Below are 26,059 nucleotides of genomic sequence, written 5' to 3' on the forward strand. Positions count from 1 at the left end.
AACTGGCAAATAAAAGACTAACTACTATTATTCATTTTAATGTCTAAATAAACCGTGTACAAATGTATAAAACTGATCAGAGATCAGGTAAAACCCATAGAGACTTGTTCAATGGTTCTCAGTGAATCGCCCCCAAGCGGTGAACCATTGAAATTTAGAAACGTTTCAAACCAAGCCATTGGAACTATATGGGGAGGCTGCAGACCTGGAGCCGGTAGATCTACGCCCCAGGCAGTTTTACGCCCCAGCAGTTTTACGCCCCAGCAGTTTTACGCCCCTGCTGTTCCAGATGCGTCCAGTAGGGGGATATACTGCGAAATAACACCATTAAATCGATGCTCAAAACTTACACATTAATAACCTTCCCGTTCATAGACTTTGCCCAATTGTGTGTTTTTTGTTAATTTAAACATAAACTTTACAGTGTAGATCTGCACTATGGATTAAAATATCTGTAGATATTCAGTTGGGCTTCACTCTCTTCACTCAGCCTACAGAAGACTATTTGTTTTTGTGAATTAAAAAATTAATAATACACATAGTTGAATCAGATGACAAGTAATGATATATGACCTACTGTAGAATAGTTCATTGAATATTGAATATAGAATATATTTTTATAATAGAATATTTTTATATACAGGAGACAGAGTGAAATATGTTGTTGTGAATTTATATAAAGTTACATTTAGATATTAACCATATTTAGCCTATTAGACATACAGCACCGTGTAATCATATGGATCCTCGATGAAATATCTACTGTACTATTCACTATTGGTCATCATACAGCTACAAAACAGTGTCCTACATAGCATTTTATGAAGACAAATATAATGTATCCCTTTTCTAAAATTCCAAGGGCCATTTAGAAGAAATAGACAATATTGTTGTTCACAAAAACATTATTTATCAACACCATTTATGAATTATGATGACTCCTGTAGATGACTTCCCTATGGCTTGCCACTCTTCTTTAACTGTTTTTCTATCCTCCTGTCAAAGTGTTTCTGCTCATTGATTTAAAACATTAAAAAAAAAGACATCCATGGTGAATTTGATTTTGTCAAATTCACACGCAGCACAGCAGGACTCACTGTTAAATTTTGTATAAAATTCCTGATTACTTAATTTTTTTATCACAGTTGCTTTGGTACATTTCTCCAATCACTACTGAAATTCTCATAACTACTTTTGAACAAATTGCCAATGCTTTGGTAAATTCATGCAACTGATTATGAATTGCCTTGCTGCTTCCTAATTTATCAATTCATTATTTCCTTCATTAGTGAAATTCTAAATACACCTCCACAATTGATCAATTCAGGACACATTTACAAAATAAAGTCTAATAGAAATGTATTGAAAACATGCTTGACCGTTTATAGTCAACCATTTTGCATTAAATGACTTATGCAAGGAACTAATGCCTATGTTTTGAGAAGTATGACAATTCAACAGAGAAATAGTATAATAGGCCTATATTTTAATCAACATGACATAAAGAGTTGATAATGTAGGAAACAGCAGACAGTTGTACATTATCAATTGCATGAATGTACTGAAGCATTTGCAATTTGTATAAAATAATGAGAAATTGCTTTTATGATGTGCACAAGTGACAAGATGATGTGATTTCAGTTGTGATCTGAGAAATGCATCAACGCAACTGAGATAAACTATAAGACTTATTGGAGACCCTGCAGAATCACTGTAGACCCCCTAAGAGTCACAGACCACATAAAAGAAAGTTATGAGAACACAAACGGCCTTTTTAATTTGAGTTTCATATCTGTGGGTATTTCATTTAAAAAAAAAAATAATAATAATAATAATTAAACATTAAAAAATGTAAAAAGGACATCCATGGTGAATTTGATCTTGTCACAGTGTGTGTGGATGTACTGCCCAGAATTTATGTCAGGTGAGTGTGGATTGCATCAATTTGCTCCTGATTTTCAAGTACAACGGCACAGGCACTTGTTGGTGGAACACTTTTGGAAAAAGTGTCAAGACACTTTGATTTCTTTTGGCCACTGATGATGAACTGTGCAGAGAAAATTGAAAATGACATTAAAAACATGTCCATGTATGTAATGTAAGTCCTCTGTAAGTCATTTATTTACTAGAGAAGCTATTGGTTTGGAATGCAGTTAAAAAAAGAGATGGGTGTTTATTATAGTTTATACAAGTTGAGAGAGAGAGAGAGAGAGAGAGATAGGTAGTCCAGATCAGTAAGCTATTTTAAGAAAAATGTATATTTAGATATAAATTAGATAGTTAGATCATCTCATTTATAAGAAACAACTCAAACCAGAAAGGAGTAAACATAGAGGAAGAAGAGGCCATCTCACGCAAGATAAAGACAAGCAACAAAAGAAAATGCAAAAGAAATTTAATTTTGAAAGTGACTAGGGCAGCTAAACTTACACGTGGTTAGCTAAGTTTAAGCAAGACAGAACATCAACCTGACCGTCCAGAACTTTTTGCTCTATCAAGCTAATCGTTTATAAATAATAAATGTTGCTTCATGGCTAAACAACAACTTTAGCAGATTATTTAATATACCTCAATTCGTGTCGCTGTACAGTCTCCCCCTACTGGACGCATCTGGAACAGCAGGGGCGTAAAACTGCGGGGGCGTAAAACTGCCTGGGGCGTAGATCTACCGGGCTCCAGGTCTGCAGCCTCCCCCTACTCCATTGGAAGGCAAGCCTGCAGCCTAACTTTGGGGTTCGGGTAGTAACCCGAGCACAAAAAGAACTACAAAATTCGACTGCTTTACGGCATACGTCACTTCCCCCACCACTTCCTCAAATTTGGACGTGAGAGGCCAACCAACGTTTGTTTTCCGGCTTTCGTGTGTATGTTTTTGTCATGGCCAAAGCAGCAACGGACAAAAAAAAAGTCAGAAGTAAGCCCAGAGCCCGTCTACGGAGAGCCTTGGCACTTCCTATTAGCCCCATTGTATCGATCTTGGTTGCAGTTCCATTAGAATTCCACTGGAGGTGATCGCGGGCGAGTGCAGACTGAATGGGAGTCTATGGGGCTAGACGGCTAAATGTGTCTCTTTCACCCGATTGCCGTTGAGAAATCTCAGATTTTATTGTAGGTTTTGCAAGTTCAACATGGGTTATAGGGCGAAAGTTGAATGAACGAGTACTTATTTCTTTTCGATTTCTTACAGGTTGAGTTGTTGTTGCCCATAACACGCTAGCATTCTGCTAAAGACGTCAGCATTCTGACGTCATTGACATTTTAAAAGACTTTTTAAACCAAATAAGTGACTCTAAAAAATCTAACACCCAGCAATGTGTAATTTCTTTGCATCTCCTTTCGAATACAACATTCAAATTACTAGACAAAAAATTATATCCTGAGAAAAGTGGATTTTGAGGGTTTTTCGCCATAGACCTCCATTCATTCTGCACTCGCCTGCGAGCGCCCCCGCATGGACAGAGACGTGTTACTGCAGCCAGTCCAGAAACCGGAAGTAAGCAGAGAGTGCCAATTCTCTTCCTATTAGACATTCATTCTCTGGTAAGCCTATGTCTGAACGGCGTGTACAAGTTTGGTAGGAGCTACATTCTTGCAAGTAAATAATACATGATTAGACGGACAAAATTATCTTTTAGGCTAACTAGCCTAATGACTGCAGGCTGATAGTCATGTTTGTTTATTTATTTTTCTGGTGAAAGTGTCTTGCCTCAGGCTATAATGCAAATCGATTTTTCAACTTTGCAGATTCATCTATGGTAGCTTGATATTATAATATTGATGATATATGGCTATTACCTACCACACAAACATTGAATTGAATTAGCATTCTGTAAAACAGTAGCCAATAGGCTACTATAATGACGCTGGCTTGTAAACGTGAGCTATGCGATCTTTTGGCGTTTGAAAAAAATAAAACCCATGAAATTATATTCATATGACATGCTGAAATATATACCACTGTACCTGGGATGAAGACATTTCACACGCAACGCAGGCAGTCTGCCCAAGACGTGAGAACTCCTTCTGCAGAGTTCGGAGGTATCGGCTTGTCAACAAATGCACGTGTATCCCCTTGTGTACATAGACTGTGTAACCATGACAGATTTTACGACCGCAGTAGAAGACAATACTGTTTCCCAACTGTAGGGGGACCCCGAGAGCAAAAGCTACTTGGTGTTGCTTTAATTTCTATTCAATAAAAAAATCGTACTGACCTCAAACTTTTGAGTGGTAGCAGCATATGAAATATAAAATATGTTGCAATTGTTGTGATTATATTCCTTCATGCATTATTTTTTCTTTCAGTTTGGACTTGACTGTGTAAAAATTACAGTTACTGGAAGCTTCCAGTGTTTATTAGAATATGATGTCACTGTCTGTAAAAATCACATTTTTTAGTCAGGCTGTGGCAAAAACTGGTCTGTTCAGATGACCTTTCAGTCTGACTGAAATCCAACTATTAAAGTGTGCATGTAAACGTACTAGTGAGATTAGGAGGCGCTATAGGAAGAATCTCTATAGAGTAACGACAGCCTCTTTTAGAGCTTTGTGAAGTGTCAGGTCTGTTGGGCCATTTCTGCTTAATTTTATCCACAAACTGTAAAAGAGAAAATGACTGATGGTGAAAGACTTTCTTGCCATCACAAACTAAAGAACATCTGTTCTTCACCAACTCTGATAAAGCTGATATCCTGTTTTCCTCCCTCTCTCTCTCCTTCTCTTCCTCCCCCTCTCCGTGTGTGTGTTTTGTCGTTTGATGGTTTAGTTTCTTCCCTCTGTCTCCCTCTCTCCCTCCACCCAGCCCTTCAAAGATGACATGGACCTGAAGCAAGACCTCCAGAGCGACACACAGGAACCCAAGGTGGAGGAGTATGAGCCCAAGGTAAGAAACAGAGCAGGTGCATATGGACATAATGCTACACTTAAAGGTGAAGTGTGCAATATTTTTTGAAATCCAGTTTACTGTTTATTGTGCCAGTTTAATATGCAAAGACAATGTGAAGTAGGTTGATTGGCGCTATCAAAGCTCTCAAATATCACTGTTAAGAAGCCCAACACAGCAATATTGGCTCAAACAATACTGTGAGATTAGGGCGGGGCTATCTTTTTTCCTGACCAATAGCAAATGAGGTGAGTTTTCTTGAAAGGTGTCGTTATTTTTCCAATTCCATTTACTGATGCTAGTGGTGCAGAAATAACACACTTTACCTTTAATGTTAAACACACACAGAGGAAGTATTTTAGCTTCTGTCCAACATCTTTTACCAGACAAGAAACTATTTTTGTATTATATTCCAATGGATACACTACTGCTCAAAGGTTTGGTGTTGATAAGATTTTTTTAGTAATGGTAGTGTCTAGATATATAGAGGTTTCCACACACCTATACAGTGTATATAAACCAGACACATACCCTAACTAGTGCATCACAGTGAAATATTATATGTTTGTCATTTCAGGATCCCACTAATGGCTATTACAATGTTCGAGCTACTACGACACATGATGAGGTCCGTTCCTCTACCCGTTCCCTGCTGTACCAGGAATTCCGGCCACCGAATCCCGCTTCAGTTTCGGCAGCAGCCGCCGGCCCAGTGGCCAACATTCACCCCGCGCCCCCGGGCCGCTACGAGCCCCGCCCCACTTCCCGAATGGCTCACAACACATACGCCCATTTTAACACCATAGCCAGGGCGTCACAAATCCAAGCCCCGCCCAACCCAGTCTCCAAAACTACAGACTATTCTGGAGACCGTGGCCTGCTGGAATCAACCAATCCGTTGGCTTTTGACAGCTACGCTTATTCAACGACACCTCAATACAGGTTAGGCTTTGCTCCGCCTTTGGAGGCAGGACCAGCCTATGAAATGTATCCTACGGGACAGGGGGCGGGGACGAGCCAAGACGCTAACGTGGGAAAATACCCCAGCTCGGCCCAATTTCCATATTCAACCCCGCCCACAGAATACTCTCAGAGACACACGCAAAGAATGCAGACTCACGTGTGAAACAAACACGCTTTTCCCCACAAAAAAGCACTTCCTTTGACGCAAATACATGGTACACACTCTCATTTTTACAGTCTTACAGTCCAAAACTCTCTCTCCAAGATAACTATATGCAAACACACACACACTGCGTTTTCTACCTTTACAACAACATGATTGAGAAAAAAGTGCCAAATTACTGAATGACTGCAGCATAGGAGGAAAACACAAGAGGTCACAGTATTGAGCGGAGAGAAAGCATGTCAACTGTATCATCTTTCCCTCTTCTTTCCAAAATTTCTTTGAAGAGGGGTTGATGTGGCAAAACCAATCCTCTAAAATCTCAACTGATGTCCACAGCATAACGAGACACTGCAAAGCAGCCATTGGACGTTTTTTTCCATGTGAATCAGTATTGGCTGTTTTTTTTTTTTTTTAAAGAATAGCCAATAAAAGGCTGGAGGGCCCCAGAAGCCATCAGCTATTGGGTGTAAAGCCCAGTGAAAGCCTGATCGCTATGCATTGTAGTTGACAATGGACTCGTTTAGATCTGTCCCATCACTAAACCTAATAAAATATGATGTGTAATAAATTATGGGAGTTGTGGCTATGCTCACACTGATTGTAAAATCTGCAATGTGATATCGCAGAACAAGTCACTCAGTTGAAGAATACCGCAGGTGTCATCAATCGCTTGTGTAATAATAACTCACCACTGCTCACACTGCCCGAGCTCCTGTAGGAATAGCTGTCCGCTGCCAGTTTGAACTCTTCTGATAGGACGGAGACGCGAGTATCTGGGTAAACGCCACCAGTGCTTTTAACTCTGAAAGCTCGAGTTTATGTAACATTTTAGGATTTTATTTAAACAAATGGATGCTACTCACAGAGTGTCAAAGTGAGCTTACAGACTCTTCTCTGAACACACGCTCTGCCTCCTTCCAAGAAAACCTCATGAGTATTTGAAGCTTTGTGTTTCTATGTGTGTGAGAGAGTGTTTGCTCGTGTGATGTGAAGGAAAAAACTGAATGTGATGAATCTCTTTCTCTGAAGTGTCCGTGTATTTGTCCTTCACACTTTCAAAGTAGAGTAGAGTGCTTTTTCATATTTGTATCTGAACTAAATTGCATTTGAAAGCGCTTTTATAGTATTTTTCTAAGATGGTGGCAAGGGGTCAGAGATTGAATGGCTTTTGGTATAAGCAATGTAAAGGAGAAAAAAGGAGAAAATTGTTGTTGTTTTTTTAAACAAAACGTTTATGATCATGATTTGTACATTTTCTAAATTCTGGAATGGGATATTCAATCAGATCATCAGAGCAAAGTTTAAAATAATATTAAAATTAAAGAAATTTTGTCATTCAAATCCTGAGTTACTGTCAAATCTTTATTTTATGCAAAATAAAGGGCTTTATTATGTAAGCTCAAAAACCATGGCAACTTTTGCTCTGCAGATGATCTCAGTTTGTGCAGAATATGTTTAAATCTGGCTTGATTTAGGCTAAATTTTCAAGACTTGACCCTTGGTCTGTATTAAACATTTTTGAACGTTCAAAATATGCAATATAGTTCGGTCCAACCAATTAGAAACTCTAATCAGTTTTGTCAGAAATAAAAGTATACATTTTACAGTGAGCTGGTCTGTTTAAGTTTGCAGGTGCACAGTTATGAAATGGGTTTACATTAACCACATTAGGTCAATTTTGAGGCTTATTTGCCACCTTTATGAATGAGGAGAAGATGAATTTGATGATCAAATTCACATAGCGATGGAAAGGGAATGAATGTGCAATACTGTGTTTCAAGTGTGTGAATATGAGAGCATGTTTCAGTGTGACTCTTGAGATCCATTTCCTCATGCTCCTGTTAAAAAAACTGTACTTCATATTGTTTATTATTAACTCTATTTTTCATTTATACGTTTTTTTCATCTTTTGAAAATGTAAAAAAAAGAAAGAAAAAATATGACCCATATGTTTTCCCACACCAACTTTTACAAATTTTTTTTTTAATTGTATGTGGTTATTTTTCCACAGTAATATCAAATAAAAACATTTCATAGTAACTCATGTTGTCATAGTAACAGCATCATACATGCTAAAACAAGTGTATTACATCAACAGGCATAAATACAGTGGGGACAAAAAAATGGAGATTACGATCTAATTTAAATCTGGATATACAGTTAAAAATTTGGAAAACAGAAACTTATAACATGTACATCTATAAAAATGAACAGTATAATAATGGCAGAGCTGCTTTTTACGCCTCAAACTCACTCTCAGCATTACTGTGGTGAAGGTCCACTGGGTCCAGACTCCAGATCATCTACTAGATAAGGTTCGTTCTCCTTCAGCAGTCTGTAGAATTCTGCTTTTACAGAATCTCCTCCAGAGTCGAGAGCATCCAACAATAGTCTCATTTTCTCCATTTGTGGTTCTACAGCTTTAATCTTTCTCCACATTTCACCAGTAATCATCTTTTTGCTCTCCAAACTGTCAGCAATCGCCATCACTGATGAAACTCTCTGAATGAGTTTACGTTTGTGTGTGTTCACAAATTCAGTTTCTGATTAAAACAAAAGATGATTTAAGTTAGTCTTCAGAAGAGTGTACAATATGTGTGAGAATATGTCATTGAAATGTTCAGTATTAAAATCAGACCTGGGATCCTTCTGTGTTCAGGAGGTTCTACACCTTTACTGGGTTCTTTTGATAAAAAATAAATAAATAAATTTAAACAAAAAGACATTTAAGATCACTGAGAAATCTTTTATCACAATCTTTTGAGGTCTCATTCCTTGCAGGGAATGAACCACTATCCTTCTGAGTACCAGCCTTAAAGGGATATAGCTCACCCCAAAAAAAAAAAATCTGTCATCTGTAAAATCATTTATACACATTCATGTCGTTCCGAAACTAAGACTTTCGATATTCTTGCTGAAATCTGACAGACTTCTGTCCCTCCATAGACAGCAACGCAAGAACCACTGAGGATATGTCGGACTGTCATCACAAACTAGATCAGATTGCAATTTTTCAAAGATCAGTTCTCATCAGCAGCATTGTAATGTAACATTTCAAACAACACTGGTTCTGTGTTCTCGTTTTTTAACTTAAAGGTATAGCGGAGGATCTTTCCGATTTTAGATAAGACCCACCCTCTCCACTTTTTGAATAAGTTTGATTGATTCACCAGAATGATTGACAATTAGGAGGACCAATAGTATAAACTATCCACCCGGAAGTAAAAAAATCCTCCGCTATACCTTTAATTCACCATTTACCAATGGTCTTGTATTAATTATTAAGTTGGCTTGAGAGAGCCAACTTACTGAAATCCTATTTAAACTTATTAAGTTGGCTTGAGAGAGCCAACATATTGAAATCCTATTTAAACTTATTATTAAGTTGGCTTGAGAGAGCCAACATATTGAAATCCTATTTAAACTTATTATTAAGTTGGCTTGAGAGAGCCAACATATTGAAATCCTATTTAAACTTATTATTAAGTTGGCTTGAGAGAGCCAACATATTGAAATCCTATTTAAACTTATTATTATTAAGTTGGCTTGAGAAAGCCAACATATTGAAATCCTATTTAAACTTATTAAGTTGGCTTGAGAGAGCCAACATATTGAAATCCTATTTAAACTTATTATTAAGTTGGCTTGAGAGAGCCAACATATTGAAATCCTATTTAAACTTATTATTAAGTTGGCTTGAGAGAGCCAACATATTGAAATCCTATTTAAACTTATTATTAAGTTGGCTTGAGAGAGCCAACATATTGAAATCCTATTTAAACTTATTATTATTATTATTAAGTTGGCTTGAGAGAGCCAACATATTGAAATCCTATTTAAACTTATTAAGTTGGCTTGAGAGAGCCAACATATTGAAATCCTATTTAAACTTATTAAGTTGGCTTGAGAAAGCCAACATATTGAAATCCTATTTAAACTTATTAAGTTGGCTTGAGAGAGCCAACATATTGAAATCCTATTTAAACTTATTAAGTTGGCTTGAGAGAGCCAACATATTGAAATCCTATTTAAACTTATTATTATTATTCTGAGACTAAAATTTCTATATGAAACTCGTCCTAGAGCTTTAACTCTACGTACTCCAAACTCGGCTCAGACACTCAAACTTTTCTGACTAAGTGTGCTATCTATTTTCAGACTGATCGGACTTACGGTTTTCCTAAAAATGACGATCAAAACTCGGAAAAACTCCCATTGACTTAACATTGGGCATTCTAAAAAAATTCAAACTCACCAACCGACAAAAATTTAAATCTAAATCCCTTGAAAACTAATTCAAACTGCCATTCTATATATATTAGCCAATGAAACTCATTTAAACTAATAAACTCTAATCTCATACACTTATAAACTAATTAACTTAAATTTAATAACTAATTAACTAATAAACTCATGAATTCATAGACTTATGAACTCTTAAACTCATAAATTAATAAATTCTGAACTCTAAACTCATTTAAACTTATAAACTCTAAACTCAAAAACTTGTACACTTATAAACTCTAAACTCATAAACTCTGAGTGTGTGTGTGTGTGTGTGTGTGTGTCTGAGTGAGTGTGTGAGCGAGGTAGTCTGTGTGAGTGTGTGTGTGTGTGTGTGTGTGTGTGTGTGTTTGTTTGTATCTATCTAACTTATTTATATATCTATCATAAACTTCAAACTACTTTAAACTACTTTAAACTTCAAACCAATTTAAACTTCTTAAGTTTAAAGCTCCCAGCTCCCAAGCAACTCCATAGCAACCAAACTTGAGTACCCTAGCAACCGTTTTGCAAGACCTATATCTCTGTATCAGAACATCGTATAGAGATGAGGTTTGGCTCTTTTGACTCATGCTAGCAAACAGCACTTCCAACATGCTACATATGCTAGCAGTGAATAGCTACATGCTAATAGCGATTAGTTAAGTGTTAAATCATGCCAAGATCATGCTAAGAACTCTATAAAAACTCCATAGTAACCATCTGTGACAACTACCAACCACCTAGTAACACCATATCAACCGCCCTGAATACCATAGCAACCCCCCAGAACACCCTAGCAACCGCCTAGCAACCACCCAAAAGACCCTAGCAACCACCCAGAACACCGTAGCAACCACCCAAAAGACCCTAGCAACCACACAAAACACCCTAGCAACCGCCTAGCAACCACCCAAAAGACCCTAGCAACCACCCAAAACACCCTAGCAACCGCCTAGCAACCACCCAAAAGACCCTAGCAACCACCCAAAATATCCTATCAACCGCCTAGCAACCACCCAAAAGACCCTAGCAACCACCAGAAATATCCTAGCAACCGCCTAGCAACCACCCAGAATATCCTAGCAACCACCCAAAACAGCCTAGCAACCACCCAGAACACCCTAGCAACCGCCTAGCAACCACCCAGAACACCCTAGCAACCACCCAAAAGACCCTAGCAACCACCCAAAAGACCCTAGCAACCGCCTAGCAACCACCCAAAAGACCCTAGCAACCACCCAAAAGACCCTAGCAACCGCCTAGCAACCACCCAAAACACCCTAGCAACCACCCAAAAGACCCTAGCAACCACCAAAAATATCCTAGCAACCACCCAGAATACCCTAGCAACCACCTAGCAACCGCCTAGCAACCACCCAAAACACCCTAGCAACCGCCTAGCAACCACCCAAAACACCCTAGCAACCACCCAAAATACCCTAGCAACCGCCTAGCAACCACCCAGAATACCTTAGCAACCACCTAGCAACACCATAGCGACCACCCATAACATCCTAACAACCGCCTAGCAAAAAACTTTCCGGTCCAAACTTTCTCAAGCCAACTTAAAGTTTGTCTCGACGAACTTTCGCATCTAGTTATTATTATTATTATTATTCTGAGACTAAAATTTCTATATGAAACTCGTCCTAGAGCTTTAACTCTACATACTCCAAACTCGGCTCAGACACTCAAACTTTTCTGACTAAGTGTGCTATCTATTTTCAGACTGATCGGACTTACAGTTTTCCTAAAAATGACGATCAAAACTCGGAAAAACTCCCATTGACTTAACATTGGGCATTCTAAAAAAATTCAAACTCACCAACCGACAAAAATTTAAATCTAAATCCCTTGAAAACTAATTCAAACTGCCATTCTATATATATTAGCCAATGAAACTCATTTAAACTAATAAACTCTAATCTCATACACTTATAAACTAATTAACTTAAATTTAATAACTAATTAACTAATAAACTCATGAATTCATAGACTTATGAACTCTTAAACTCATAAATTAATAAATTCTGAACTCTAAACTCATTTAAACTTATAAACTCTAAACTCAAAAACTTGTACACTTATAAACTCTAAACTCATAAACTCTGAGTGTGTGTGTGTGTGTGTGTGTGTCTGAGTGAGTGTGTGAGCGAGGTAGTCTGTGTGTGTGTGTGTGTGTGTGTGTGTGTGTGTGTGTGTGTGTGTTTGTTTGTATCTATCTAACTTATTTATATATCTATCATAAACTTCAAACTACTTTAAACTACTTTAAACTTCAAACCAATTTAAACTTCTTAAGTTTAAAGCTCCCAGCTCCCAAGCAACTCCATAGCAACCAAACTTGAGTACCCTAGCAACCGTTTTGCAAGACCTATATCTCTGTATCAGAACATCGTATAGAGATGAGGTTTGGCTCTTTTGACTCATGCTAGCAAACAGCACTTCCAACATGCTACATATGCTAGCAGTGAATAGCTACATGCTAATAGCGATTAGTTAAGTGTTAAATCATGCCAAGATCATGCTAAGAACTCTATAAAAACTCCATAGTAACCATCTGTGATAACTACCAACCACCTAGTAACACCATATCAACCGCCCTGAATACCATAGCAACCCCCCAGAACACCCTAGCAACCGCCTAGCAACCACCCAAAAGACCCTAGCAACCACCCAGAACACCGTAGCAACCACCCAAAAGACCCTAGCAACCACCCAAAAGACCCTAGCAACCGCCTAGCAACCACCCAAAAGACCCTAGCAACCACCCAAAACAGCCTAGCAACCACCCAGAACACCCTGGCCACCACCTAGCAACCACCCAGAATACCTTAGCAACGCCTAGCAACACCATAGCAACCACCCATAACACCCTAGCAACTGCCTAGCAACCACCCAGAACACCCTAGCAACCACCCAAAATACCCTAGCAACCGCCTAGCAACCACCCAAAACACCCTAGCAACCACCCAAAACACCCTAGCAACCACCCAAAATACCCTAGCAACCGCCTAGCAACCACCCAGAATACCTTAGCAACCGCCTAGCAACACCATAGCGACCACCCATAACATCCTAACAACCGCCTAGCAAAAAACTTTCCGGTCCAAACTTTCTCAAGCCAACTTAAAGTTTGTCTCGACGAACTTTCGCATCTAGTTATTATTCTTCTTCTGACCGGAAAAAAAACTATATGTATCTCCTCCTAGAGCTTTAACTCTACATACTCCAAACTCGGCACAGACACTCAGACTGATCTGACTCGGTGTGCTCTATCTTTTCAGACTGATCGGACTTACGGTTTTCCTAAAAATGATGATCAAAACTCGAAAAAACTCATTCAAAAACTCCATTGACTTACATTGGGGAGTTCTAAAAAATTCAAACCGACAAAAATTTAAATCTAAACACCTTGAAGACTAAACCAAACTGCCGTTCTATATACTATATGAGCCATTGAGACTCATTTAAACTAATAAACTCTAAACTATAAACACTTATAAACTAATTAACTTAATTAAACTCATGAATTCATAAACTTATGAACTCTTAAACTCATAAATTAATAAACTCTGAACTCTTAATCTCATTTAAACTTATAAACTCTAAACTGATTTAAACTTATAAACTCAAAACTCAAGAACTCATACACTTATAAACTCATCAATTTATACACTTATAAACTCTAAACTCAGACACACACACTGAGTTTATGAGTGAGTGTGTGAGCGAGTTAGTGTGTGTGTGTGTGTGTTTGTGTGTGTGTGTGTGTGTGTGTGTGTGTGTGTCTATCTAACTTATTTATCTGTCAAACTTCAAACTACTGTAAACTACTGTAAACTTCAAACCACTATAAACTTTCTTAAGTTTAAATCTTCCAGCTCCCAAGCAACTCCATAGCAACCAAACTCGAGTACCCTAGCAACCGTTTTGTAAGACCTATATCTCTGTATCAGAACATCGTATAGAGATGAGGTTTGGCTCTTTTGACTCATGCTAGCAAACAGCACTTCCAACATACTACACATGCTAGCAGTAAATAGCTACATGCTAATAGTGATTAGTTAAGTGTTAAATCATGCCAAGATCATGCTAAGAACTCTATAAAAACTCCATAGTAACCATCTGTGACAACTACCAGCCACCTATTAACACCATATCAACCGCCCTGAATACCTTAGCAACCGCCTAGCAACACCATAGCAACCACCCATAACACCCTAGCAACCGCCTATCAACCACCCAGAACAGCCTAGCAATCACCCATAACACCCTAGCAACCGCCTAGCAACCACCCTAGCAACCACCCAGAAGACCCTAGCAACCGCCTAGCAACCACCCAAAACACCCTAGCAACCACCCAGAACACCCTAGCAACACCCTAGAAACCACCCAGAATACCCTAGTAACCGCCTAGCAACCACCCAAAACACCCTAGCAACCACCCAAAACACCCTAGCAACCACCCAGAATACCCTAGCAACTGCCTAGCAACCACCCAAAAGACCCTAGCAACCACCCAAAACACCCTAGCAACCACCCAGAATACCCTAGCAACCGCCTAGCAACCACCCAAAACACCCTAGCAACCACCCAAAATACCCTAGCAACCGCCTAGCAACCACCCAAAACACCCTAGCAACCACTCAAAATATCCTAGCAACCGCCTAGCAACCACCCAAAACACCCTAGCAACCACCCAAAATACCCTAGCAACCGCCTAGCAACCACCCAAAAGACCCTAGCAACCGCCTAGCAACCACCCAAAATATCCTAGCAACCGCCTAGCAACCACCCAAAACACCCTAGCAACCACCCAAAACACCCTAGCAACCACCCAAAAACCCTAGCAACCACCCAAAAGACCCTAGCAACCACCCAACACACCCTAGCAACCACCCAGAATACCCTAGCAACCGCCTAGCAACCACCCAAAATACCCTAGCAACCACCCAAAACACCCTAGCAACCACCCAAAAACCCTAGCAACCACCCAAAAGACCCTAGCAACCACCTAGCAACCACCCAACACACCCTAGCAACCACCCAGAATACCCTAGCAACCGCCTAGCAACCACCCAAAATACCCTAGCAACCGCCTAGCAACACCATAGCGACCACCCATAACATCCTAGCAACCGCCTAGCAAAAAAACGTTCTGGTCCAAACTTTCTCAAGCCAACTTAAAGTTTGTCTCGACGAACTTTCGCATCTAGTTATTATTCTTCTTCTGACCGGAAAAAAAACTATATGTATCTCCTCCTAGAGCTTTAACTCTACATACTCCAAACTCGGCACAGACACTCAGACTGATCTGACTCGGTGTGCTCTATCTTTTCAGACTGATCGGACTTACGGTTTTCCTAAAAATGATGATCAAAACTCGAAAAAACTCATTCAAAAACTCCATTGACTTACATTGGGGAGTTCTAAAAAATTCAAACCGACAAAAATTTAAATCTAAACACCTTGAAGACTAAACCAAACTGCCGTTCTATATATGAAGAGTTTCGTTGCAAAACGAGATATATCCATTTTGAGAAATGTTGGTTATTTGACATTATTATTTAAGACATCAACAGTCAAGTTCATTCACAATTTTTTGTACATTAAACTATTACTTGAGCTCAGTGAAGGCCAGGGACACAATATTCTTCAAATCCAGGATATTTATTATTTTATTTTATGTCCATAAATAGATCATAAATAAGTCAAAAACCATGCCAAAATGCAACATATTTATCTTAGCATTGTCAAACATCTTAAATTGGTTAAAAAAAAAAACACATCATAAATATATGGAATAGTATATACAAAGATTGATTAATAATAATAAGATTCTGAGTTAGTTTTGGCCAGAACATACACAACATAATTTTTTTTTTTTTTTTTGCAAAACGCTATAGCCTATATCCACCATAGGCTATATTCTACTACTGTAATAAGAAATCTTTTGGATCATCAGTGGGAAAATTAACAATAATTTATCAATTAATCGTAAATATTCATAATATTCAAAAACATAATGCCATAATAAACATAATGTGAGTGACTATGGCGTGTGCCAGTAATCCAGGGCAGTCCCTGAATGAAAAGGTCGGATAACAACGTACGGACGTCTGTGTGCTTGTGCTTCACATAGGGACAGTGGGCATAACAAAATAAAAAAAACAAAAAAAACACCGTTGCGCTGCCTGGCTAGCTGAGCTGTCAGAGCAAACAAACTGCAGGATGTTGATCGTTTCAACCATCCTTAAACAGCTTCGTGATTAGTTACAATTTAGATAAGTAAGATTAAGTTAGTTATAGATAAACGACTTGTAGCTTGTTACAGAAAGAGTGGAGGCTCCTTCCACACCGTTGCTGAAAACCAAACCTGTATGATCAGATCCATAACGTTAGCTTGACTCTGAAGCTTTGATTCTCTGACTGACAGACAGCTGTTGATCAGTGACGTAGCCTACGTGACTGACAGCTCGCCTCCTACAGTAGGCTATAAACAATTAAATGGTAGGCCTAAACGTTTTTTAGTTAGCCTATTGAATCCTCTTTTTAAAAATATATGTTTTATGTTTTGATATTATCGTTAATTTAAATCACTGAGCAAACTCGGAGCACTTCACCGGCGGTGACTCTCTCCTCGCTTGACATCCTGAGCTCGCGCAGCATCCTGAACGTTCTATAGCCTAACCGTTATATCGCACTTTGTAAAGAAACTGGGCTGGCGGATATCGCGTTTTGTGAAAAAATAAATTTTGTAGTAGGCTTAAAATGTACATTTTTAAATCTTATTAATGGCAGCAATTCACACATAGATTAAGGTACATCTGAACAGTGATTTCCAATAATAAAATCCAAATGTCAAAAAATGGCGTTTATCGCGTTTTGCAACCGAACTCTTCATATATTAGCCAATGAAACTAATTTAAACTAATAAACTCTAATCTCATACATTTATAAACTAATTAACTTAAATTTAATAGCTAATTAACTAATAAACTCATGAATTCATACACTTATGAACTCTTAAACTCATAAATTAATAAACTCTGAACTCTAAACTCATTTAAACTTATAAACTCTAAACTCAAAAACTCGTACACTTATAAACTCTAAACTCATAAACTCTGAGTGTGTGTGTGTGTCTGAGTGAGTGTGTGAGCGAGGTAGTCTGAGTGTGTGTGTGTGTGTGTGTGTGTGTGTGTTTGTGTGTATCTATCTAACTTATTTATATATCTATCATAAACTTCAAACTACTTTAAACTACTTTAAACTTCAAACCACTTTAAACTTCTTTAGTTTAATGCTTCCAGCTCCCAACCAACTCCATAGCAACCAAACTTGAGTACCCTAGCAACCGTTTTGCAAGACCTATATCTCTGTATCAGAACATCGTATAGAGATGAGTTTTGGCTCTTTTGACTCATGCTAGCAAACAGCACTTCCAACATGCTACACATGCTAGCAGTGAATAGCTACATGCTAATAGCAATTAGTTAAGTGTTGAATCATGCCAAGATCATGCTAAGAACTCTATAAAAAATCCATAGTAACCATCTGTGACAACTACCAACCACCTAGTAACACCATATCAACCGCCCTGAATACCATAGCAACCACCCAGAACACCCTAGCAACCGCCTAGCAACCACCCAGAACACCCTAGCAACCACCAAAAATACCTTAGAACACCCTAGCAACACCATAGGAACCACTCAGAACACCCTAGCAACCACCCAAAATACCTTAGAACACCCTAGCAACACCATAGCAACCACTCAGAACACCCTAGCAACTGCCTAACAACCACCCAGAACACCCTAGCAACCACCAAAAATACCTTAGAACACCCTAGCAACACCATAGCAACCACCAGAACACCCTAGCAACCACCCAAAATACCTTAGAACACCATAGCAACACCATAGCAACCACTCAGAACACCCTAGCAACCACCCAAAATAGCTTAGGACACCCTAGCAACACCATAGCAACCACTCAGAACACCCTAGCAACTGCCTAACAACCACCCAGAACACCCTAGCAACCACCCAAAATACCTTAGGACACCCTAGCAACACCATAGCAACCACTCAGAACACCGTAGCAACTGCCTAACAACCACCCAGAACACTCTAGCAACCACCCAAAATACCCTAGCAACCGCCTAGGAACCACCCAGACCACCCTAGCAACCACCCAGAACACCCTAGCAACCACCCAAAATACCCTAGCAACCGCCTAGCAACCACCCAAAAGACCCTAGCAACCACCCAAAATATCTTAGCAACCACCCAAAACACCCTAGCAACCACCCATAACACCCTAGCAACTGCCTAGCAACCACCCAGAACACCCTAGTAACCACCCAAAATACCCTAGCAACCGCCTAGCAACCACCCAAAAGACCCTAGCAACCACCCAAAACACCCTAGCAACCGCCTAGCAACCACCCAAAAGACCCTAGCAACCGCCTAGCAACCACCCAAAAGACCCTAGCAACCACCAAAAATATCCTAGCAACCACCCAGAACACCCTAGCAACCACCCAGAACACCCTAGCAACCACCCAGAACACCCTAGCAACCACCTAGCAACCGCCTAGCAACCACACAAAAGACCCTAGCAACCACCCAAAACACCCTAGCAACCGCCTAGCAACCACCCAGAATACCCTAGCAACCGCCTAGCAACCACCCAGAATACCTTAGCAACCACCTAGCAACACCATAGCGACCACCCATAACACCCTAGCAACCACCTAGCAACCGCCCAGAATACCTTAGCAACCACCTAGCAACACCATAGCGACCACCCATAACACCCTAGCAACCACCTAGCAACCGCCTAGCAACCACACAAAAGACCCTAGCAACCACCCAAAACACCCTAGCAACCGCCTAGCAACCACCCAGAATACCTTAGCAACCACCTAGCAACACCATAGCGACCACCCATAACACCCTAGCAACCACCTAGCAACCGCCTAGCAACCACACAAAAGACCCTAGCAACCGCCTAGCAACCACCCAAAACACCCTAGCAACCGCCTAGCAACCACCCAGAATACCTTAGCAACCACCTAGCAACACCATAGCGACCACCCATAACATCCTAACAACCGCCTAGCAAAAAACTTTCCGGTCCAAACTTTCTCAAGCCAACTTAAAGTTTGTCTCGACGAACTTTCGCATCTAGTTATTAAGTTGGCTTGAGAGAGCCAACATATTGAAATCCTATTTAAACTTATTATTATTATTATTCTTCTTACCAAAAAATTCCACTCAATCTCCTCCTAGAGCTTTAACTCTACATACTCCAAACTCGGCTCAGACACTCAAACTGTTCTGACTCGAGTTGCTTTATCTTTTCAGACTGATCGGACTTACGGTTTTCCTACAAATGATGATCAAAACTCGGAAAAACTCCCATTGACTTGCATTGGGGAGTTCTAAAAAATTAAAATCCAGATTCAAACTGACCAACCGACAAAAATTCAAATCTAAATACCTTGAAGACTAAACCAAACTGCCGTTCTATATATATTAGCCAATGAAACTCATTTAAACTAATAAACTCTAATCTCATACATTTATAAACTAATTAACTTAAATTTAATAACTAATTAACTAATAAACTCATGAATTCATAGACTTATGAACTCTTATACTCATAAATTAATAAACTCTGAACTCTAAACTCATTTAAACTTATAAACTCTAAACTCAAAAACTCATACACTTATAAACTCATCAGTTTATACACTTATAAACTCTAAACTCATAAACTCTGAGTGTGTGTGTGTGTGTGTCTGAGTGAGTGTGTGAGCGAGGTAGTCTGTGTGAGTGAGTGTGTGTGTGTGTGTGTGTGTGTGTGTGTGTGTATCTATCTAACTTATTTATCTATCTATCTCTCTGTCATAAACTTCAAACTACTTTAAACTTTAAACCAATTTAAACTTCTTAAGTTTAAAGCTCCCAGCTCCCAAGCAACTCCATAGCAACCAAACTTGAGTACCCTAGCAACCATTTTGCAAGACCTATATCTCTGTATCAGAACATCGTATAGAGATGAGGTTTGGCTCTTTTGACTCATGCTAGCAAACAGCACTTCCAACATGCTACATATGCTAGCAGTGAATAGCTACATGCTAATAGCGATTAGTTAAGTGTTAAATCATGCCAAGATCATGCTAAGAACTCTATAAAAACTCCATAGTAACCATCTGTGACAACTACCAACCACCTAGTAACACCATATCAACCGCCCTGAATACCATAGCAACCCCCCAGAACACCCTAGCAACCGCCTAGCAACCACCCAAAAGACCCTAGCAACCACCCAGAACACCATAGCAACCACCCAAAAGACCCTAGCAACCACCCAGAAACCCTAGCAACCGCCTAGCAACCACCCAAAACACCCTAGCAACCACCCAAAACACCCTAGCAACCGCCTAGCAACCACCCAAAACACCCTAGCAACCGCCTAGCAACCACCCAAAAGACCCTAGCAACCACCCAAAATATCCTAGCAACCACCCAAAATATCCTAGCAACTGCCTAGCAACCACCCAAAAGACCCTAGCAACCACCAGAAATATCCTAGCAACCGCCTAGCAACCACCCAGAATATCCTAGCAACCACCCAAAACCGCCTAGCAACAACCCAGAACACCCTAGCAACCGCCTAGCAACCACCCAAAAGACCCTAGCAACCGCCTAGCAACCACCCAGAACACCCTAGCAACCACCCAAAAGACCCTAGCAACCACCCAAAAGACCCTAGCAACCACCCAAAATACCCTAGCAACCGCCTAGCAACCACCCAAAAGACCCTAGCAACCATCCAAAAGACCCTAGCAACCGCCTAGCAACCACCCAAAACACCCTAGCAACCACCCAAAACACCCTAGCAACCGCCTAGCAACCACCCAAAAGACCCTAGCAACCACCCAAAACAGCCTAGCAACCACCCAGAACACCCTAGCCACCACCTAGCAACCACCCAGAATACCTTAGCAACGCCTAGCAACACCATAGCAACCACCCATAACACCCTTGCAACTGCCTAGCAACCACCCAGAACACCCTAGCAACCACCCAAAATATCCTAGCAACCACCCAAAACACCCTAGCAACCACCTAGCAACCACCCAAAAGACCCTAGCAACCGCCTAGCAACCACCCAAAAGACCCTAGCAACCACCAAAAATATCCTAGCAACCACCCAGAACACCCTAGCAACCACCCAGAACACCCTAGCAACCACCCAAAAGACCCTAGCAACCACCCAAAAGACCCTAGCAACCACCCAAAAGACCCTAGCAACCGCCTAGCAACCACCCAAAACACCCTAGCAACACCATAGCAACCACCCAGAACACCCTAGCAACTGCCTAGCAACCACCCAGAACACCCTAGCAACCACCCAAAATACCCTAGCAACTGCCTAGCAACCACCTAAAAGACCCTAGCAACCACCGAAAATACCCTAGCAACCGCCTAGCAACCACCCAAAAGACCATAGCAACCACCCAAAATACCCTAGCAACCGCCTAGCAACCACCCAAAAGACCCTAGCAACCACCCAAAACAGCCTAGCAACCACCCAAAATATCCTAGCAACCGCCTAGCAACCACCCAGAACACCCTAGCAACCACCCAAAAGACCCTAGCAACCACCCAAAATATCCTAGCAACCGCCTAGCAACCACCCAGAACACCCTAGCAACCACCTGAAATACCCTAGCAACCGCCTAGCAATCACCCAGAACACCATAGTAACCACCCAAAATACCCTAGCAACCACTCAAAACATCCTAGTAACCACTCATAACACCCTAGCAACCGCCTAGCAACCACCCAGAACACCCTAGCAACCGCCCAAAATACCCTAGCAACACCATAGCAACCACCCATAACATCCTAGCAACCGCCCAGCAAAAAAACGTTCTCCTCCAAACTTTCTCAAGCCAACTTAAAGTTTGTCTCGACGAACTTTCGCATCTAGTTATTATTATTCTTCTTACCAAAAAATTCCACTCAAACTCGTCCTAGAGCTTTAACTCTACATACTCCAAACTCGGCTCAGACACTCAAACTGTTCTGACTCGAGTTGCTTTATCTTTTCAGACTGATCGGACTTACGGTTTTCCTACAAATGACGATCAAAACTCGGAAAAACTCCCATTGACTTACATTGGGGAGTTCTAAAAAATTCAAATCCAGATTCAAACTCACCAACCGACAAAAATTCAAATCTAAACACCTTGAAGACTAAACCAAACTGCCGTTCTATATATATTAGCCAATGAAACTCATTTAAACTAATAAACTCTAATCTCATACACTTATAAACTAATTAACTTAAATTTAATAACTAATTAACTAATAAACTCATGAATTCATAGACTTATGAACTCTTAAACTCATAAATTAATCAACTCTGAACTCTAAACTCATTTAAACTTATAAACTCTAAACTCAAAAACTCGTACACTTATAAACTCTAAACTCATAAACTCTGAGTGTGTGTGTGTGTCTGAGTGAGTGTGTGAGCGAGGTAGTCTGAGTGAGTGTGTGTGTGTGTGTGTGTGTGTGTGTGTGTGTGTGTGTGTGTGTGTGTGTGTGTGTGTGTGTGTGTGTTTGTGTGTGTGTATCTATCTAACTTATTTATATATCTATCATAAACTTCAAACTACTTTAAACTACTTTAAACTTCAAACCACTTTAAACTTCTTAAGTTTAATGCTTCCAGCTCCCAAGCAACTCCATAGCAACCAAACTTGAGTACCCTAGCAACCGTTTTGCAAGACCTATATCTCCGTATCAGAACATCGTATAGAGATGAGTTTTGGCTCTTTTGACTCATGCTAGCAAACAGCACTTCCAACATGCTACACATGCTAGCAGTGAATAGCTACATGCTAATAGCAATTAGTTAAGTGTTGAATCATGCCAAGATCATGCTAAGAACTCTATAAAAACTCCATAGTAACCATCTGTGACAACTACCAACCAGCTAGTAACACCATATCAACCGCCCTGAATACCATAGCAACCACCCAGAACACCCTAGCAACCGCATAGCAACCACCCAGAACACCCTAGCAACCACCCAAAATACCCTAGCAACCACACAAAAGACCCTAGCAACCACCTAAAACAGTCTAGCAACCGCCTAGCAACCACCCAGAACACCCTAGCAACCACCCAAAATACCTTAGCAACCGCCTAGCAACACCATAGCAACCACCTATAACTGCCTAGCAACTGCCTAGCAACCACCCAGAACACCCTAGCAACCACCCAAAAGACCCTAGCAACCGCCTAGCAACCACCCAAAACACCCTAGCAACCACCCAGAACACCCTAGCAACCACCCAAAAGACCCTAGCAACCACCCAAAATATCCTAGCAACCACCCAAAACACCCTAGCAACCGCCTAGCAACCACCCAAAAGACCCTAGCAACCACCCAAAATATCCTAGCAACCACCCAAAACACCCTAGCAACCGCCTAGCAACCACCCAAAAGACCCTAGCAACCACCCAAAACACCCTAGCAACTGCCTAGCAACCACTCAAAAGACCCTAGCAACCACCCAAAAGACCCTAGCAACCACCCAAAAGACCCTAGCAACCACCCAAAACACCCTAGCAACTGCCTAGCAACCACCCAAAAGACCCTAGCAACCACCCAAAACATCCTAGCAACCACCCAAAACACCCTAGCAACTGCCTAGCAACCACTCAAAAGACCCTAGCAACCACCCAAAAGACCCTAGCAACCACCCAGAAAACCCTAGCAACCGCCTAGCAACCACCCAGAATACCCTAGCAACCACCTAGAACACCCTAGCAACCACCCAAAATACCCTAGCAACCACCCAAAAGACCTTAGCAACCACCCAGGACACCCTAGCAACCACCTAGCAACCACCCAGAACACCCTAGCAACCGCCCAAAATGCCCTAAAAAATACATTAGGAACCACCCAGAACACCCTAGCAACCTTTGCGGCCCAAACTTTCTCAAGCCAACTTAAAGTTTGTCTCGACGAACTTTCGCATCTAGTTAAGTTGGCTTGAGAGAGCCAACATATTGAAATCCTATTTAAACTTATTATTATTATTATTATTATTATTATTATTCCGAGACTAAAATTTCTATATGAAACTCGTCCTAGAGCTTTAACTCTACATACTCCAAACTCGGCTCAGACACTCACACTGTTCTGACTCGCGTTGCTTTATCTTTTCAGACTGATCGGACTTACGGTTTTCCTACAAATGACGATCAAAACTCGGAAAAACTCCCATTGACTTACATTGGGGAGTTCTAAAAAATTCAAATCCAGATTCAAACTCGCCAACCGACAAAAATTCAAATCTAAATACCTTGAAGACTAAACCAAACTGCCGTTCTATATATATTAGCCAATGAAACTCATTTAAACTAATAAACTCTAATCTCATACATTTATAAACTAATTAACTTAAATTTAATAACTAATTAACTAATAAACTCATGAATTCATAGACTTATGAACTCTTAAACTCATAAATTAATAAACTCTGAACTGTAAACTCATTTAAACTTATAAACTCTAAACTCAAAAACTCATACACTTATAAACTCATCAGTTTATACACTTATAAACTCTAAACTCATAAACTCTGTGTGTGTGTGTGTGTGTGTGTGTGTGTGTGTGTGTGTGTGTGTCTGAGTGAGTGTGTGAGCGAGGTAGTCTGTGAGTGTGTGTGTGTGTGTGTGTGTGTGTGTGTGTGTGTGTGTGTGTGTGTGTGTGTGTATCTATCTAACTTATTTATCTATCTATCTCTCTGTCATAAACTTCAAACTACTTTAAACTTCAAACCAATTTAAACTTCTTAAGTTTAAAGCTCCCAGCTCCCAAGCAACTCCATAGCAACCAAACTTGAGTACCCTAGCAACCGTTTTGCAAGACCTATATCTCTGTATCAGAACATCGTATAGAGATGAGGTTTGGCTCTTTTGACTCATGCTAGCAAACAGCACTTCCAACATGCTACATATGCTAGCAGTGAATAGCTACATGCTAATAGCGATTAGTTAAGTGTTAAATCATGCCAAGATCATGCTAAGAACTCTATAAAAACTCCATAGTAACCATCTGTGACAACTACCAACCACCTAGTAACACCATATCAACCGCCCTGAATACCATAGCAACCCCCCAGAACACCCTAGCAACCGCCTAGCAACCACCCAAAAGACCCTAGCAACCACCCAGAACACCGTAGCAACCACCCAAAAGACCCTAGCAACCACACAAAACACCCTAGCAACCGCCTAGCAACCACCCAAAAGACCCTAGCAACCACCCAAAACACCCTAGCAACCGCCTAGCAACCACCCAAAAGACCCTAGGACCACCCAAAATATCCTATCAACCGCCTAGCAACCACCCAAAAGACCCTAGCAACCACCAGAAATATCCTAGCAACCGCCTAGCAACCACCCAGAATATCCTAGCAACCACCCAAAACAGCCTAGCAACCACCCAGAACACCCTAGCAACCGCCTAGCAACCACCCAGAACACCCTAGCAACCACCCAAAAGACCCTAGCAACCACCCAAAAGACCCTAGCAACCGCCTAGCAACCACCCAAAACACCCTAGCAACCACCCAAAAGACCCTAGCAACCGCCTAGCAACCACCCAAAACACCCTAGCAACCGCCTAGCAACCACCCAAAAGACCCTAGCAACCACCAAAAATATCCTAGCAACAAC

General features: G+C 40.5%; 2 protein-coding genes across 2 annotated transcripts in view; one reads left to right on the forward strand and one right to left on the reverse strand.

Annotated features, from left to right (window-relative positions):
* Positions 1 to 4,771: 4,771 nt before the first annotated feature.
* LOC311291623 (kin of IRRE-like protein 1) lies at positions 4,772 to 6,458 on the forward strand. The gene is made up of 2 exons (XM_084410757.1): positions 4,772 to 4,882; positions 5,460 to 6,458. The coding sequence occupies exons 1-2, from the start codon at positions 4,817 to 4,819 to the stop codon at positions 6,006 to 6,008; spliced, it is 615 nt and encodes a 204-aa protein (XP_084266883.1). The 5' UTR covers positions 4,772 to 4,816; the 3' UTR covers positions 6,009 to 6,458.
* Positions 6,459 to 7,957: 1,499 nt separating this feature from the next.
* LOC311291570 (NACHT, LRR and PYD domains-containing protein 1 homolog) overlaps positions 7,958 to 26,059 on the reverse strand; it is a 66,826-nt gene continuing 48,724 nt past the window's right edge. The window contains exons 18-19 of the mRNA XM_084410641.1: positions 8,650 to 8,694; positions 7,958 to 8,554 (exon numbers count right to left, since the gene is read on the reverse strand). Of these exons, the coding sequence (XP_084266767.1) occupies positions 8,274 to 8,554; positions 8,650 to 8,694 (326 nt within the window). The 3' untranslated portion in view covers positions 7,958 to 8,273. The remainder of the gene's footprint in view (positions 8,555 to 8,649; positions 8,695 to 26,059) is intronic.

Source organism: Rutilus rutilus (assembly GCF_951802725.1).
Source record: "Rutilus rutilus genome assembly, chromosome: 6".
In the NCBI taxonomy this organism is placed as follows: Eukaryota; Metazoa; Chordata; class Actinopteri; order Cypriniformes; family Leuciscidae; genus Rutilus; species Rutilus rutilus.

Excerpts from the sequence above, each read along its gene's own strand:
- LOC311291623 (XM_084410757.1), top strand. The coding sequence starts at position 4,817 with ATGGACCTGAAGCAAGACCTCCAGAGCGACACACAGGAACCCAAGGTG. Across the intron at positions 4,883-5,459 it reads TGGAGGAGTATGAGCCCAAG|GATCCCACTAATGGCTATTA; the intron begins GTAAGAAACAGA and ends TTGTCATTTCAG.